The 18,396-nt window shown below is 43.8% G+C and overlaps 2 protein-coding genes across 4 annotated transcripts in view; one reads left to right on the top strand and one right to left on the bottom strand.

The window, feature by feature from the left end:
• Positions 1-85: 85 nt before the first annotated feature.
• Positions 86-13,760, top strand: LYSMD2 (LysM domain containing 2). Of its 3 annotated transcripts, none has more exons than XM_081831082.1 (3): positions 86-1,015; positions 11,813-12,144; positions 13,202-13,760. In XM_081831082.1, exons 1-3 carry the CDS (start codon positions 743-745, stop codon positions 13,242-13,244), a joined length of 648 nt encoding a protein of 215 aa, XP_081687208.1. In that variant the 5' UTR covers positions 86-742; the 3' UTR covers positions 13,245-13,760. The 3 variants fall into 3 exon arrangements, with proteins under 3 accessions (XP_081687208.1, XP_006733374.2, XP_030883996.2); XM_006733311.2 differs by lacking the exon at positions 86-1,015 and adding an exon at positions 1,256-1,555; XM_031028136.2 differs by lacking the exon at positions 86-1,015 and adding an exon at positions 2,652-5,044.
• SCG3 (secretogranin III) overlaps positions 12,891-18,396 on the bottom strand; it is a 36,218-nt gene continuing 30,712 nt past the window's right edge. The window contains exon 12 of the mRNA XM_031028135.2: positions 12,891-17,092. Within this exon, the coding sequence (XP_030883995.1) occupies positions 16,974-17,092 (119 nt within the window). The 3' untranslated portion in view covers positions 12,891-16,973. The remainder of the gene's footprint in view (positions 17,093-18,396) is intronic.

Here is an 18,396-nt window from a genome sequence, read left to right as displayed (position 1 = left end):
CCCCCCCCGCGGCGGGCCGGCAGTGAAGAGTGAAACCCAAACAGCTGGAGGGTTGGTTTGAGGTCACCCACCTGGTGTAATGTTCAAAGGCCTATCCCTCCTGCTGTAATGTTGAAAGGCCCGGACCCTCCTGGCTCTTCAGATAGGCCTGGAGAAACGGTGTGTGTTTAATGGCCTCAATGTTTTCTGTGACGTGGACTTTGAGGTCATCAGGGCAGTCGGGTGGGGGGAGGGCAGTACCCTTTATGGGAGAGCTTGGAGGTCTGAGAAAGCTGGCGCCTGCTGGGGAATCAATATAGGAAGCAGAGCAAAGCTTTGGTGTTTTGCAGTGGTCGGGGCAGGGCTCTCTAGAACCTGTGCGCATGCCGCAGGGCTCCAGCGGCTCCAAGGACGCCTGAGGATGGGCCCCCCGTAGCCCTCGCGGCCGCGGGCGTTAGTGCGCCCCGCTTCCTCGCACCGCAGGGCCTGCCCCGCACCGGCGAGCAGGGTGGAGCCGCGGCGCTCGGCCCGGTGGCTGCGGGATCTCGTCTCGCTCTTCCGCTTGCAGGTGCGCCCGGGGAAGGCGGGACGCGCAGGAGGGGGCGCCCGCCATGCTCGGCCCGCAGCTCCGCGTCGCGGCCTACAGCCCGCCGCCCCCGCGAAACGGCCATCCGCAGCCCCTGTGAGGAGGAAGAAGAGGCGGTGGCGCACAAGGCGCCGCCCCCTTGGCGAGCCTCGCGACCTGGCGGCCTCCGCAGGACCCATGGCGGATTCCTCGCCCGCGCTCTCCTTGCGGGAAGGCGGCCCCCGAGCGCCCCGGCCCTCGGCCCCCTCGCCGCCGCCGCGCTCGCGCTCGGGCTCCGAGTCCGAGGAGGCCGAGCTGTCACTGAGCCTGGCCCGCACCAAGACCCGCTCGTACGGCAGCACGGCCAGCGTGCGGGCGCCGCTGGGCGCCGGCGTCATCGAGCGCCATGTGGAGCACCGGGTCCGCGCCGGCGATACGCTGCAGGGCATCGCGCTCAAGTACGGAGTCACGGTGAGCAGGGCGCGCCGCGGCGGCGAGGGCCGGCGGCACGGGAGGGGGCTCGGGGCGGGGTCCGGAGCCCCGGGGGTCGCGCGGGCGGCCATCTGGCCCCCGGCGCCCGCCTGGCGCGCGCTGAGGGCCGCGGCAGTGGTCGCCAAAGGTGGTTCTGTAGCCAGAGGGGCAGGCCGCCGAGGCTCCCTCCCCAGGTAAGTGCATCGAGTTCCCGGTGTCCTGCCCAGACTCGGCCCAGATCTGTGAGGAAGGCCAGAGAGCACCAGGGAGCCACGTTCACCCGATGTTCAGTCCAGATCACACTACCGTAGTGCATATTTACTCAAAGCCCAGCTGAGGTGTGGACTCAGGCAGAGAATTTTGTTTTCTCTGTAAACAAGCGCTGTGATGAGTCAGCGATGGTACATTTGTTTCCGCAGGATGGTTCTGGTTTTTATCGATTATGCTGCTTTATTTAGAAGTGAAATTACACCCCTGGGCTCACTGGCAACTGTGAATGTGACACCTGTCGCTAAGCTGCAGCCCAGAACTGGGGTCTAGGTGAGCTGGAGAGCTGTGTTTATTATAAATTTATAAGTGTGTTTGTCCTAAGTATATTGCATTACAGCTCTGGGAAGAACATGGAAACTTGAGGGAGCATATTGTCTCATTAAAATTACTTATAATTAACTCTGAGCCATGCGATGGCCTTTTTGCATTTGAGTTCTGTATTAGTTTTCAGTGTTCTTACCTGAAACACCTTAGACACGAATGGGAAGAAAGGCGATCTTATCTGTATCTTTCTCTTGAAGTGAAACTTTCTGGCCCTTCACAGAATGATAGAGACTAATTTATTTTGCACCTTCTAGCTGATACTCTATGTTTACCTAGCAGGTCATTTAAACATTGTGAGACCAGGGATCTTGCTGTGCAGACATATATAGATAGTATCATGCCATGGATAGTCCCTTTCCCTCTGCCTGGGAGTTTCTAAATGTGAACATAGAACTGCAGTTCTGATGCACATCAATAGGGCCTGGTTTTGGGTGAGGGCCAGAGGAAAGCAGAGTTGGGGAATATCGTAGCTACCTTCTGCTGAATGCCTGCTGCGTGCCAGGCATTACGTTTGTCCTGTTCCATCTTGTTTTTATTCAATTTGATTTTCTTAATGAGCCTTGGAGGTAGGTGTAATTAACCTTTTTACAGATGGGAAGACGGATGAGAGGTAAGGATATTATCTAAGTATGTTTATTCATTGAGAGCAGCTTGAATTAGCACAGTGATAAAGCATTTGCTTTTATCTAGATTCTACTTCTGATTTCCATCCTTATTTCTATCCTAGTCTTATCAAGAGCTCTCTTAGCATCTTGGTTACTGAAGAAGGAAGGTCTCTTCTGTATGGTTTCTATATGTCCTACCTCCTGGGCCAGGGTGACTGCACCAGGAATCCATGATATCCAGAGAAGTGTTATTTCCCTGGTTCCTACCCACAGCAGTCTTTAGAGCCCAGTGCCCTCCATGGCTGCACTTGAGTGGCTTAGGGCTCCTAAACATCTGCTCACAGCAGTTCTCTACCTTTATCAAATACTTTCTAATCTATGTTTTTGCTTACTATAGATCCTGTTACTCATAACCTTATCACCCCTTTTGGTTAAAGTGTAAACCAGATTTTTCACTACTTTCATAAAGACTTGATTTTAAGATGTTAAGCTCAAGTATAACGAATGGGAAACTATAGTGTAATAGCCACAAAGTCTCAACTACAGCACTATTGATATTATGGACCCTATAATTCTTTGGGGTTGTTGCTAGGGTTGTGCTGTGCATTGTAGGATGTTTAATAGCATCTCTGCCCTCTGCCTGTTAGATGCCAGGAAGGCCGCCAACCCCCACCCCCCATCCAGACATTGCCAAATGTTCCCTAGGAAGAAACTCACTCTTCATTGAGAACCACTGGTTTATTACATGTGTATCATTTACTTTAGGCCCTGAACTATAGTTGATGAAATATTTAGATTCCGTAGAACCAGTGAAAGTGATAATTCTTACTGTAACAGTGAAGTGATATTATTGCTTTAATAGGCAAATATTAATTGGATTTACTCATTGTAAATTGAGATTTTAGGTGGAAGCTAAAAAGGCAGAAAAGTTTTTTTCTTTCCCTGACTGAACGGAAAGAAGTTGAATTAGTTAAGTTTCTAATATTGACTACCAAGATCATAAGCATATTTAAATTATTGTTTAAAGGAGTTGATGATGATATGTTGGAGATTTAGAGACCCAAGGCAGTGCACCTGGAAATTAAGACTCAGTCCAGGCAAACATTTGAATTTAACATCCCACGTCTGGCAAGAGCCGAGCATGGCTCTGCTGTCTTACTTAGAGGAGCAGGAATTCTCAGAGAAGCCTGTCTGCTGATGACAGCTCTCCAGCCCCCCAGCTGGTCGTCCAGGCAGGACTCCAGTCCCTCAGCACGGAGAGACTGGTAAGAGCCAGTAGTATTTTAGGTAGAGGGATGTTCCCAGAACAAAGACTCTGACAAGGTGTGACAGTGGAGGTCTGGTTTTCCACCCTGGGTTTCCGGGGGAACAAATTGGAAACTGGTTATCTGAAGTGGTGCTCAATGGCTAGCAGCAGGGTACATCCCAAGATGTGGGGGGAGAGAGGTGTTCCTCCAACTTGCCTGGCTAGGAGAATGCCCTGGGGCAAACTAAAAATAAAGAATCCTAACTGACCTTGAGCTTACTGAATCAGAATATTCAGAAAAGGAGCCCAGGAATCTTCATGTTTTACAAGCATGGCCTGTTTCTTGTTCCCAAAGCACTGTCCTTCCTGGGGTCTTAGCACTTGCTGTTCCATCCATATGGAACACTCTTTCCCTGATAGCTGCATGGAAGGTTCACTTCATGGGTGTATGACCTGTGCAGTCACACAGGGCCCCGTGCTTAGAAGAGCCCTGCACTGCAATTGATGTCCTGCTCTACTATTGCCAACTTGAAAAAAGAATTGCTTAAAGATTTTATTTATTCGTTTGAGAGAGGGAGAGAGAGAGAAAACATGAACAGAGGGGAGAGGCAGAGAGAGAAGGAGAAGCAGACACCCTGCTGAGCAGGGAGCCTGATGCACGTCTCGATACCGAGGACCTGGAGATCACGACCTGAGCCGAAGGCAGCTGCTTAACCATCTGAGCCACCCAGGGGCCCCGCCATCTTGAAATTTTTAATACTTCGTGAACAAGGGCCCCACGTTTGCACTTTTCACCGGGCCCTGCAAATTATGTGGCTGACCTTGGCTATGTGCCTTGCTCCCTCACTGACTTCAAGTTCTTGCTTACATGTCTCCTCCATGCGGCCTTCCTGACTGTGCTCTGTCAAATTACAGCCCTCCTCCTTTCCCCCTTCCCCTTGCCTGCCTTGTTTTCCCAACAGTGTTTATTGTTCATCTCATTTTCCTTTTTTTTTTTTTCCAGCTTCTATCTTTTTGGTGATATGTTAGTGAGTAAATAGAAATCCGTGCCCTCATGGAGCTTATAATTTAGTCAGTGGAGACAGAAAGTAAACAAAAGAAATATGTTATATGTCAGGGATTGACAAGCAAAATGAAAGAAAATTAAGCAGGGAGAGGAGAGAAGGAGGGCTAGTGGAGGTGGCTGTAATTTAAAATGATGTGACCACAAAGACCTCACAGAGAAGGAGGCAAGGGGGTGGGTGGGGGGCATGCAGATATCTGTGAAGAACATTCCAGGCAGCAGGAACAGCGAGTGATGCAAAGGCCCTGAGATGGGAACATAATTGGCAAGTTCCAGGAATAGTGTACCTGGCACTTAGAATGCAATAGGGTGTATTTGGACCAGATCATTTCGGGCCTTGAAAGCCGTTGTAAGAACTTTGGCTCTTTCTCTGAGTGAGCTGGAACGTGTTGGAGGAATTTGAACAGAAGAATGGTGTGATCTGATTTGGATCCCTCTGGCTGCGGCTTTGAGCACACACTGTAGCGGGGCGAGTGCCAAGGCAGCGAGACCAGAAGGATGAAGGCTTTGTAATAATGCAGGTAAGAAGATGGCAGCTTGGAACAAAGCAGCGGAGAAGGAAGTGGTGGGAAGCTGTTGGAGTCTAGATGATTTGTTGATGCGCTATATATTTTCTGCTTATTTGTTTACTGTTTCATTTGAGTATCTCTGCCTGAGAGATGGGCCCAGGGATCCAGGAGGCTTCTCTATAGGAAAGAAGAATGCGGATGTTGGAGAACCTGGCCAGGCCTGACGCCTGATGGATGCCAGTTCTTCTGCCAGTGGCTTAGAAAATATCTGAAGGGCCCTTCCCACATCACTTTTAAAGTCATTATTAGTTATTAATAACCGGCATTTATTATTATTTTTTTACCTGTTTTTATTGAGCCTGGTTTGTTTGAGTCCTTGTGCTATATGCTACAGGATGATACATGCTTTCCTCTTATTATTCATGGTGAGTTTGTCTACTACTGCTTTCCACTAGCCTGTAGCTACTCGAGAAGCCAGGTTGCTTGTCTCACTCATCTCCGTACATTCTGTGCCTAGCCTGGGTCTGGCACATGGCGGGCCCTCCACGTATGTATGGACCTAATCCACAGGCCTGCCTGGAGTGAAATCACTGGGCCCTGGAGTTGAGCAGACCCTGAAAGACAAAGCCCAGGGTAGGGGCTGAGTGACTGGAATTGCAAAGTGTCATTTAAGGCTGGCTCTCCAGCCTAAGGAAAGATTGGTGCTGGTTTGCTCCCCTTCTACCAGCAGGGAGTCTTGACATTGAATTAAACATAGGTTTACATTTGAGCATCTCTACCAAAGCAGCATTTGAGGAAGTGGCCTGGGAAACTGAAACTATTTGGGCTGAGTTGAGAAACTATTAAATACCGTGTCGATCTCAGACACGAATTTGCTTGCGCTGGAATTTCCCTGACTGTGCCTGTCTCTTCTGAGACATTTAGGTCCTTTCCCTAACCCAGTGTTCTAGATTTAGCTATGGCCTTTGTGGTGATCCTAGCTCCTCTCAGTTGGATGCAAGCTTCAGGAGGAAACTCACCGGCTCCAGGCAGCCACTGTGAACTTTTTGTTTGGAAACCCTGGAAAAACATCCAGAAAACAGTATACAAACTAAAAGTGAGCAGGAGGCAGTGAGGAGACCTATTATTTGCATAAACTTTCTCATTGTCTCTTTGCTTCCTCCTGGTAGCTTGCCTGCCCTCTCGCCTCTCCAGAGGCCACGTGGCTTCCAGTGCCCTCAATCACTTCCTGTCCGGTTTTATTCCCAGGGTCTTCTCACTTTCTTCCAGTGAGCTGCTAAACCTAGTTGCTTAACATTTCCCTGAACAGAAGTCACCTTGCTGAGAAAAGGTGAAATAATTGTCATTTTAGGGACAACAAGGGTTGTGAATTAGAAATGTAAGTATATGTAAATCTTTTGTGTTCATAACTTCAGGCCCTGCTGCTGGTAGAAATTGTTGATCCTTGCTGATCAAAGGCAAGAGAACTATAAATAAATAATGCAACATGTAGCGAGAAGTATGGTAAAATAGCCTTTAGTAGCTTGGGGTTTAATAGATTCTCATATATTCTTTTTATTTTTTATTTATTTTTATTTTTTGGGGGGAGGGGCAGAGGAAGAATCCTCATGTATTCTTTTTTAAAAAAAGTTTCATTGAGGGGCGCCTGGGTGGCTCAGTCAGTTAAGCATCTGCCTTCGACTCAGGTCATGGAGAAAAGGATCATAATATCTTCTAAGAGTTCTAATTTACTGTTCTCTGCTTTATGTGTTTCTAACACAACCCAGGTCAGCATTGGGACCGTGCCAGAAAACTGCAATTTTCAAAGCCTGTAACAAATCAAATCCTTGTGCTATCCAAAACTTGAAGCAGCTGTAGTTATTCCATGTATGATTTCAGCTCAAGTCATAATCTTGGGGTCCTGGGATTGAGCCCCAAGTCAGGCTCTGAGCTCAGCGAGGAGTCTGCTTGGAATTCTCTCTCCCTCTGCCCCTCCCCACTCTCATGTGTGCACCTCTTCCCCCCGCCCCCCCCCCCGCTCTCTAAAATAAATAAATAAATAAAATCTTTAAAAATAAATAAATAAAATAAAATCCAGTTTTTTACCTTGGCATCCAAGGCCCAAGGTGGTCTAGAGTTTTGCTCATTACTCCCTATACTTCAGCCACACTGTTTTTTTCCTGTGCTGGGGTCTTGCAACTGCTCTTTCTCACTAGAATGCTGCTTCCCCTCCCCCCCCACTGCCAGCTTTTTGCTTGGCTAGTTTATTCCTTAACTTTATTATGAGTCCAGAGTTTGCAACCTGTTCAGTTGGTTCAAGCCAGCACTCGTAAAGGAAAACAAGTTAAGATCAAATTTATCACCTTTGGGGGGAAAAAGAAAACAGAGCTTGCACACCTCAGGGCAGTGACAACATATAATGTTAATTATCTGGGGTTGGTTTCATGAATTTTTTTTTATATATTCTTACTTTGTAGGAGAAATATTTTTTATTGTGAGAAATTCCTGCTTCCTTCTCATTTGCTGAATAAATACATGTTAGAATCTGCCTTTACTTGTTACTTTCTCACTTTTAACCAGTAATAATAAGATAGCAACTATTATCATTATCTTTTTTGAGGGCTTCCTGGGGGCTATGCATTATCCTAAATACTTAACAAAGCCAGGATTTGAACCCAGAAAGTATGGCCCCAGAGCCCCTGTTTCTAACTACTACCTTGTATTAGGCTCATTTCATCTTCAGACTCAAATCTGCCAGTCCTTAGATTGGTCCCCACCTTGATGCTAACTATGTCTGGATATCCCCGATGTCCCTGATGCTGTATCCCTTCTAGACTATAGGGTGAATGTACACCTTAAATGCTTGCTGATGATACTGATGAACTTCAGGAAGCTCATAGGCTAAAGAGGCAATTCTATGGGTGAATCAATGGGATGATATACAAGAACTAAGGGAACCCTGCCCTCATTCCCTGTGCTCCTTGACTATACCCAGCTGTTGACTCAGTTACCTTGTCTTGTGGTCCCCGTCATTGGCCCTTCGCCTAGCTGTGATGGGCTGTCTTGTTTTGAATGATAGATGTATGGGTCAAGGTTCTGACAGGAAACAGATAGCGGGCGTGGGGGTGTGTGGCCAAAGAGAATTTAGTGAAAGAACATTTACAGAAGTATGAGCAGGGCTGGGGGAACCACCAAGGGATGGTGAAGCACCTGAGACTAGCAACAGCAGGGAGACATCACCCCAAGGCTTGAAGGGCAAGGGGAAGAAGTGGCGTACCCCACACGAGGAAGGCTGGAGCCGTGGATGAGGGAGCGGTTACCTGGCAGGAACTCTGCCATAGAGGAGTGCAGCCACTGGAGACGTGGTGCTGTATCTTTCTGCTCATGACTTCCTTTGGAACACCCACTGGCAGTCCAAGGACAAGGGGGCTTAGGTAATGCAGTTCTTAAGAGGTCAGTCTCCTGGGGTTCAGAACAGGCTCAAGAAGAGTTGGGGATGGATTGGGTGGTGGGGGTGTATTGAAAGAGTCACTAGCACAGCAGATGATTTATTGTCCCTTTCTGGTTACTTCCCTGGGTTAATTTTTTTTTTTTAAGTTTTTATTTATTTATTAGAGAGAGAGAGAGAGCGCGAGCACAAGCCAGGGGGAGAGGCAGAGGGAGATCAGACTCCCCGCCGAGCAGGGAGCCTGATGTGGTGCTCAATCCCAGGACCCTGGGATCATGACCTGAGCCAAAGGCAGATGCATAACCGGCTGAGCCACTCAGGCGCCCCTGGGTTCATCTTTATGCCTACTCCTCTGACCTGTTTTAATGAATTCATCCATCCATCCATCTATCCATCCTTCTATCCTAAGCACTTAATGTGTAAAGGTCTTTGTTAGCCCCAGGGAAGATAGAGAAATAAAAGTGCTTTTCCTGAAGGAATTCACAGTTTATGCTTGATATTCTCAGCCCTGCCTCGGCACTCAGATCTGGTGTTCCTGTCAGTTTCTGTCCTCCATCATTATTCTCAGAAAATAGTAGACCCCTGCCAATAAGCATTTTGAAGAGCACTATATCAATGAAGGTTCTTTGATTTACAAGTGACAGAAGACCTAACTCAGATTGGCTTAAGCAAAAAACAGAAACAAACAAAAAATGGAGTTTATTGGGTCATGGAACTGAAAGGCCCTAGGGTATTCTAGCTTCAGGCTTTGATTCAGAGAACTGATTGCTCTCCTCCCAGATAGCCTCAGGTTCCATGAGGTGGGGGGACAGCTGCTCTTTCCAGCAGAAAAAAGACAGAATCTTTCTCCTCCCAGACCCAGCAAAAGTCTCCCTGCATCTTTGAATTGTTCCAAGATGGGACTGTGACCTATCATGAAAGCCAGGACACTGTGACACTCCAAAGGGCAAGAATGAGTCATATGCTCACCCTGGAGTGTGTGTGTGTGTGTGTGGGGGGGTTGCTCAGTGCCATTGGAAGCCCACATACTAAGATGGAGGAGGTAGATGCTAGCTGTTAAAAAAAAAAAGGGAGGGGGTATTAAAGGCAGAGTAGAATGTACCTGAACCTGCTATGGTTATTTAAATCTCTTTATTTAATTAAATTAAATAACCTGCTATGGTTATTTAAATCTCTTAAATCGAAGCCTGAACCAGACCAGAGATACTTAGGATTTTCAGATTTTTAGTTTTGTCTCCTAAATGCACCTGCCTATTCATGCCTCTCTTCCTCACCCTTACCTTCTCTCTTTTAATCAGAAACTAGAACACAAAAGACCACCCCACTCTACACAAAAGATACTTTAATGTAGTATCTTTAAAAGAAAAAAAAAGAAAGCTTTAAGTGTACCATTTGTATAGATTCAGCTTATAGTAAGAAATCAGGAGATACAGGGTTCATTCAGTAATCGACTATTGTTTTTCAGGCTCTTTGATGTAGAAATCTAATTGTTTCACTCACAATTTGGCATTTTAGGATCCCATAATTTGGTCCCATTAGTCATGCACTTTTATCCTGGTGTTGTATGGACTTCAGAGTCAGACAGAAATCCCAGATCACACATTTATTTTAATTGTTTTAGATTCTTATTTATTAGAGAGAGAGAGTGCGCACGAGCATGAGGGGAGAGGGGCAGAGGAACAGGGAGAAGCAGACTCCCCGCTGAACCCAACGCTGAGCAGGGAGCCCAACGCGGGGCTCGATCCCAGGACCCTTGAGATCCTGACCTGAGGCGAAGGCAGACGCTTAACCGACTGAGTTACCCAGGAGCCCCTCCAGCTCACACATTTAAAGAGCCGTAGGCACTTGGTCAAATCAGTCATCTGTGTGTGCGTTAATTTCTTCATTGGAAAATAGTAGTATCATCAGCTGCCAGGTGCTCTGCTAAATATTCTCTCATAGATTTCCTATCTGTGTCTGTCTGCCTACTTACCTACCTACCTCTCTGTCTCCTCTATGCAAGGATGTGAGACAACCCTGTGAAGGGTGGGTGACACCTATTTTACACACGAGGCTACAGGCTGAGGGAAAGGAGGAACCAGCTCACGTGGAGACGGTTGGTGTTGGCGGAGCTGGGATTTGAAACCAGGCCTGTCAGATTCCCAAGCCTGCGCACTCAGCTCTCTTACCAAACCGTCTCGGTCCCCTGCCTCAGCAGAAGGAGCTGTGCAGAGACTGAGATGGCGCGGGGCACGTGCGGAGCCCAGCGCGGGGCAGTGCCCCGGCTCGCGGGCGGACAGGTGGGCAGACACCAGGAGCGCGGCTGGGGGACGCATGCGCACGCGGTTCTCCGGCGCGCCGGGAGCCAGCGCACGTTGAGTCCTGTCCGCGCTCACAGCGTTGGGGACTTAGGCATGCCACTTACCTCTCTGGAGTCTCCATTTCTTCATTTGCAAAAAGGGGGTGACAGTTATCTGGATGGCAGAACTGTTGTGGAGGTTAAATGAGACCCCGTGTGTAGATTCCATTCTCCCTTTCCATTCTCCCTTTCCACCCCCACCTCCCATCCCCATCTCTGCGCTCTGCGGGAGGCATCCACAGGCTGGGAAAGAGTTTGAGGGTATAGAAACTGTATTAAATTCTAGCTGCTTCATCTGCCAGTGTATGATGGTTCCATGGTCCACAGTCTCTCTGAGTTTTGTTTCTTTTATTTGTGAAGTGGATCTTCAAATGCCTGCTCCATAGGGTAGGAAATACGAGATAATGTATGTAATGTGCTCCACACCTCCTTTCCTTACCTGTACTGCTTCTACCCCTTCTTCGAGGCCCATCTAAAATTAAAAGAATCAAAATCAGAACCCCACCTTCTCTGTGAGGTCTTTCTTAATGCCTGCAGCCCCAGTCGACACCATTCTTGCAAATGCTTGTTGTATTTATCCCTGTACCAGCTCCTGTATCCATTATATTTACCAAATACAATTCCAGAGACAAGGGAAGCACCCCGTAAGTAAAATAACAGTACTAGTTTTTGTTTTTTAATCAAATAATAGAAATGTTAAAACAAGAATAGAATTTATTAGATAAGCTAAAACTTCAGGGATTTAAGGCTTCTTGGTAAAAGTCCCTTGTAGGGGAAATATTATAGTGGGGGAAAATTCGTTTTTCCTTTTTTAAAGTTGGGAAACAATTTCCTGACAACTCTTGAAATAACCAGGAATACCTGGGGAAGTGACTAAACCCAAATTAAGAATCTCGAATCCAGAGAAAGCATTGCACATATTCTGAGCCTGGATATTTTTAGTTCTGGTTGTGTAATAAACCCCACTAATGGATTTATTTATATATAATTCTGTATTTCCTTTTTTATATTTTAGATGGAGCAGATTAAAAGGGCAAATAAACTGTTTACCAGTGACTGTATATTTCTGAAGAAAACTTTGAACATCCCAGTTATATCAGAGAAGGCTCTGTTGTTTAATGGACTTAACTCAATAGATTCTCCAGAAAATGAAACTGTTGGTAGCAGTTTTTCTCATGAAGAAGAGCCGGTAGCAGCTGGGGAAGACCTTTCTCCTCCCAGTCCTCAAGAATCCAATGTTCAGCCCATACAGCCTGAAGAAGTGTCAGCTAGAGATTTCCTGCAGAGACTAGACTTGCAGATTAAGTTGTCAACGCAGGCAGCCAAGAAACTAAAAGAAGAGAGCAGGTAAAAATATGCTGGTATAATGTCAGAGGCTGAATAAATTACTCTTATGATGTCCTTGCTTGGCTAAGGTTTTGTTGTGTTTTGTTTTCTCCTTTGCTCTTCCCTTTCCTATTTTTTCCTTTTCCTTTAAAAACTCTATTTTAATTCTAGAAAGTCATTTTCAATATATGAAGCGTAAAAAGAGCTCCTGCATTCTGCATAGGGCTTTACCTGTTGTCTCTGTTATTTATTATAAAAAGTTTCTTTGGTTTAGTAGTGTAACTGTCCAGCGAGCAATTCTGGATAGCAGCCAAGCAGAAACGTCTCGTTTATCCCGTCAGAGGAAGGACTGCGCTGGGGAATCCTTGTGATCCTAATGCAATTTGTCAAAGACAGTGTCCGTTATTTGTTACTGGGTGTTTTTCATGTGAGCTTTTTTCTCTGCTCTTTAATTTGATACTAGGGCAAATCTTTTTCTCTCCTACAGAATTGATTTTCTTTTTCCTTTATGAATCCAAGAATGGCACAAGCTATTGGTTTCCTTTTTTGCCCTGGCTACCGGGAAGCTAGCAACTAAAACTGATGTTCAGTTCAACTACTACAGTATTTTTTATGGTTAATGTATTCATACTGTTCTCCTTTCCTTAGTCCTGATTTTTTATTTCTATCTAATTCATCTTATTATATTTATGCTTTTTGTTGTAGGCACATCAAGTCCTTTCGAGGAAAAGGTAGAATATAAAAAATAAAAACAAATACGAATATAATCATTTTATAATTCAATATGTTTTATTTAAATGTAATAGAAAAATGTAAATATATAAGAATATATATATTCTTTTTTTACAAGTACCCTTCTTTATTCCAATAATTGAGTTGCCAATAAAATGCAGATAATAAGGTACACCCTAATGAGTATTTGCATTTCATACAACTTCCAGGACATGCAAAATATTATAAATTGATATACTCCTGCCCTTCTTTGGCAAGTGGATATTAAGGTATATAATAAGTATACATATTAGTTTTCTGAATAGTGTTTTTAAACACTGATTTATGCTGAATTTCTTTTTTTCAGAGATGAAGAAAGCCCCTATGCAACTTCCCTCTATCACAGTTAGATAATCAGGGGTGATAATCTAACCTGGATTAAGAGATGGTTGAATCATAAAGAAACCAACAACTGAAGATTCAAAAGCATACATCGTTAAATCACAATTTAGTAGTTCTACCTACTGCAATTGCACTGAAGTGATTATTTCCCTCTGGCTTTCTATAATTTTAAGTCTTTATTATGGCATGAGAGCAAAATTGTATCCTAAAGCCCATCACTTTTGTAGGTGATGGTAGTTTTTAGACTAGTTTTATAAATACTAGTTAACATAAAGCATCAAAGACTATATACATATTCAAGCTGAAAATGATGTTGATCTTCTGAGAAATCATAATTATGTGAAATACATGGTTGCTGTTTAAGTGATACTGATTTTGCTATGTGTTTATAACTTAAGTGCTATATATATATATTTCGATATGTATTATATATTCTGTATTAATATAAAGAACCAAATTTTGTCTGCTATTTTGTAAAAATAAACTACAAAAGCCTGAATGAGAAAATAAACTATGTTTTCATATTTGAGTCTTCAATTTTTTCAACAAATGGAAAAATAAAGTTGATTTTTAAATTACTTTTTAAATGGTGACAGCTTCTCCTCCATTTTAATTGCTTTTATTATTATAATTGGAATTTTGAAAAAGTTTCAATAATCTAAAAGCAAATCATTATGGGTATTAGTAACCTTTGCATTTTCATAATATTTGACCTGATATGTTTGAGATATGGTATGAACATAGAATATGATCAGAAGGAGAAATTATGACACACTGGTGAATTCTAGTTTAGATTTCATTAAGTCACTTTATAAAGAGCGCTTCGTAGGCACTGTGCTCATTTGAATTGAGGGTTAAGTTTTTATTTACATAATTTGTCTTTTTTCATATGTACAGGTTACAGACATAAATGTTAAGCAAAATATTATTTACAGTTAAACTTTTTTTGGTCTCAGTTTTTATTCAAGTACCAGGTTAAAGAAATCTTTAAGCTTCCACAAAAATTCCCCATATTTATCCCTCCCCTACACCCCCAAGGAATCTGCTTTCCGTGGGGCAAACAGGACTCTCCCCTCATTTTCTCTTCCCCCATCTCCCTCCTTCCAGTCTTTATTAAGCAGGAAACAGGTGCCCTTAGACATCAATGCAGCAGAGCTTATAGAATCGGAACTGCACATCTCCAGCCCTTGAGAGTGACCAACAGGTGCATGCATGGGAAACACTAGTCATCTGCCCTTGTCTTGAATTTCTTGTTTATTCGTAACATACATACTCCCTGATGTGTTGGTTTTTTTCTCATGCTGTTACCGTCTCTGATATAGGGTGGTCTCTTGATCATGCTTTGCTGCTACCTGACTCTGGGGAGTTAGTTGGAAGAGGAGAAAACAAAAAGAAAACAAAAAAGGAAGGGAAACCATTGCGTATATAAGACAAGGTCTAGGCCTCTCTGGAGGCACAGGAACTTTCAAAGAATGTAAAGTTATCATGCTGTTTAACATCATCTGAAATTTGAGAGTAATCCAAAAGACATAAATCCAAAAATGCTATCCAAAAGATGTAATATAAGCAGAAATGTAAAATTCAGACCACAATCTTAAAAATATTCTGAGTATTTCTTTGTTGCCTAAGGTCTACTCTTAGCACTTTCTGGCCAAGACATCTCTGTCCTTCACGTTATTAAAAACTGGATTTGTGGGGCGCCTGGGTGGCTCAGTCGTTGAGCGTCTGCCTTCGGCTCAGGTCATGATCCCAGGGTCCTGGGATCGAGCCCCGCATCGGGCTTCCTGCTCTGCGGGAAGCCTGCTTCTCCCTCTCCCGCTCCTCCTGCTTGTGTTCCCTCTTGCGCTATGTCTCTCTCTGTCAAATAAATAAATAAAATCTTAAAAAAACAAAACTCTGGATTTGTTGTGGCCACAGTTGAACTGTTTTGGACCAGAGTACTTTAGTACTGCCTCGGAGGAGTGGACTGAGCCACAAGAAACCAGGTCCGAGGCCCACTTTTAACCACTTCTTGGCCATCCGAGTTTGAGCACACTCTGTGCCCTTCTTCTTGTGAACCAGTTTACTCATTTCTAAAACAGGGCCGATGATCTCCCTTTTCTTTTTTCTTGGCTACTGCTGGGAGCTAATGAATATCTGTGTGTCAGAAAACTACAATAAAACTCCCTAAATAAATGTCTTATTTAAAAATAGACTGCATAGGTATCTAGATATATTATAGAAAAATGAATGGATAAAATGCTTTAATTGCAGCGAGACTTTTTTTTCCCTGATGTACAAGCAGCCTGTTTGGACTGTAGGACTTGGGTGAAGGAGTAGGTCGTGTTATCAAAGATGACATTAAAATGATCTGACTCACTGTGTTTGGCAAGGATAATCTGGGCATAGGTGTTTTTAGTTCCCTCTTACTGCTCACCAGGGAGTACTGGCTTTTCTAGAACATACTGAGTTTAGTTTGTGTGGGTGTCAGGCTTTGCGTTTTGTTTATTTTTACAACTCTAGAGAGGATGGGGAGGAGCAGCAGTGGTTTCCTCCCTGTGAAACATAACCTCTTAACGTTGTCCCTATACGTTCCCCAGCCCTCACCAAAAAGTAGATACCAAGTAGGAGCATTCAAGACAAGTATCAGAAGGCCGTTTGAAGTCATGACAGCTAATACACAAAGCATTATATTATTTTTAAGATTTCCAGCTGAAATAGATAGAAAAATATGTTATCACTTTATGCTGAATAATGCATTTTCAAAGCATTCTTTGGTTTGGGAGCATTGCCCATTACCATTTCAGGAGGACCTTGGGCCACTGTGTGTTGCTTCCAGGGCTGTGTTTGCGATGGCAGCTGAGGAAGAGGAGTTGCAGAGACCCTAAGTTCATTAACCTTTTCTTCCAGGAAAGCTTGTTCACCAGCTTTGGTCCACAAAGAAGGGAATGACTGTTTTCTCTATTTCTGCACTACTGCTTGGCCCTCTTGCTCTCTGTTGAGAATACCTTGGTCTGGATTAAATTCAGTTTAGATAACTCAGGTCTGGCAGACATTTTTACTTTGCTTCTGTAGTGTTTATGACCTCATTTTTCTTCTTGGAGAGCACATAGTTATTCCTACTAATAAACAAACTCAATGTCTGGAAATGTTAAACGTCGGGAGAAATTGTTGATGAATCCAGCAAATCCTATGCTTATCTTTCAGGTTCCTTTTTGCACCACTGGGCCTGATAAAGAGCCAGCAGGAACAGCCAAAAAAGCAGAGAGTTATCCTTTAAGCTAGAGAGGCTTTGAAGAAATGTAAATTTATTTTAACTCCCCAAAGGGAACTGGTAGTGAAAACAACATCTTGTAACAGACATATTCTATGAGGTGCTTTGGTACCTAGCATGCCTTGAAAACAGAAGCCCCTAATTCTTCAGGTGGGTGCCTGTGGGTGTGACACGGAGGGAAGAAGCTTCAATTTTAAGTTCTATCCATGACAGGCTTTCCAAAGCAACATATCTCTGATTATAAAATGTAAATCTAAAAGGAAATAAGGATTCTATATGCAAAATCGCAGCTTACATACAACTTTACTTTTCAGACAGTTTTTATGGCAAGAAAGCTATGTTTAACCACTTCTAAAAGGTTAACTACTGCAATTTCATCACTTTCTAATAATCCTTGGGTCAAATAACTTTAATGACAGAATTAGAAGTGTTTTAAGCTATGTTTACTGAAACAGTCCAAAGACTCCTGGATCTTCTGCCATTTTTACAGACTGCTGTAGATACGCTTGATGGCATCAGCTTCTTCTTTATCAAGGATGCCTTTCTCCACATAAGCATCCACTTGTTGGTTGATGAAGTCCCTCATCTTTGAAAGGTCATAATCTAGAAAAGATCGTTAGCGTATCATGAGCAACAATCAGGAAAGAGACGTCCCATTACAGTGACGACAATTAACTAAGAAGCTTTTAATGCAACAACACAAATACCATTCCATCCCCGTTTTTCACATCGGAAAACATATTAGATCTTGGCATTTGTTCAGTCTTTAGAGTTTAAAATCATGTTTATGTGTGTGATATTATCTCATTTGCTGTCCATCATCACCCCTGCAAGGTGTTCAAGTGGGGAGTACCACCCTCATTTGACCATGGAAGGGACAGGCTCATAGACCAGGGCTTTGCAAACTTAATGTTTATACCAATCACCAGGGGCTCTTGCAGGTTTGTTTTCAGTAGGTCTGAGGTGGAGCTCCAGATTCGGCATGTTAAATAAGTTTCCAGGAGATGTTGATTCTGCTGGTCCGGGAATCACATTAGGATAACAAGATCCTAAAGCTTAAGTACCTTGTTCAGGATCATATGGATAGTAAGAGTTACAAACAGAACCAGGTGTTTTGGTTTTCTGCAATTGTTATACAGGTTAAGTCACTGTTGATGTGACAGCCCACTATTTTTTTCCAAATTAAGAATTACCATGATTTTTCATAGTATCTGAATTATATGCACAGAGCAAAAAAAATTATATGCATGGAGCTTTTTTTTTTTTTAGAGAAACCTCTTTATGGCTCTTCTGTCCTACTTAAACAAAAAACCTGTGTAAACCATCAAACCACCCATCAAAAACAGAGATAACCAAGTAAGGATGCTGCCTGTGGCATTTTTCTGAAGGCTTAAAGAAAACCCACATCCTCCCTTGATGCTTATTGTTTTAAAAAATGGAAAATACAGAAACATGGAAATAAAATTTAAATCACCTGAATTCTAGTAATCATAAATAACCACAGTTGGTTTTTTATTCTACTTTTTTCGCTTTTCAAATATATGTCTCTCAACCCAGGATTGAGATCACAGTATATATACAACTTTATTAACAAGCTCCTTTCACTTTACCCAGTGAGCATCAATATTCTTCAGAAACGCCGCTTTTAATGGCTACATACAATGCATCCTACGGTGGTACCAAAATTTATGACTCACATCTCACAGGGTGGGACATGTGGGTCTTCTATACCCCAGCATACTTGGGGAGACGCCCCCCCAGATTTTGAGTTGCCTGAGGCTGAGTTCCTTGAGGACAGTGCCGTTCACCTTGGCTACAGCAGCCTCTGGAACAGAGCCTTGCCTTCTGTCAGTTTGCAAAGGAGAAAAAAAGGGAGAGAATGGGGAACAAAAGCTCAGAGCACCCGT

This window comes from Leptonychotes weddellii, chromosome 9 (genome assembly GCF_054177405.1).
Source record: "Leptonychotes weddellii isolate Sample4059 chromosome 9, ASM5417740v2, whole genome shotgun sequence".
NCBI classification, from domain to species: Eukaryota; Metazoa; Chordata; class Mammalia; order Carnivora; family Phocidae; genus Leptonychotes; species Leptonychotes weddellii.
The sequence above is the reverse complement of the archived record's forward strand: the minus strand, read 5'-3'. Positions and strand labels throughout refer to the sequence as shown.

Excerpts from the sequence above, each read along its gene's own strand:
- LYSMD2 (XM_081831082.1), top strand. The coding sequence starts at position 743 with ATGGCGGATTCCTCGCCCGCGCTCTCCTTGCGGGAAGGCGGCCCCCGA. Across the intron at positions 1,016-11,812 it reads CGCTCAAGTACGGAGTCACG|ATGGAGCAGATTAAAAGGGC; the intron begins GTGAGCAGGGCG and ends TTTATATTTTAG. Across the intron at positions 12,145-13,201 it reads AAACTAAAAGAAGAGAGCAG|AGATGAAGAAAGCCCCTATG; the intron begins GTAAAAATATGC and ends TCTTTTTTTCAG.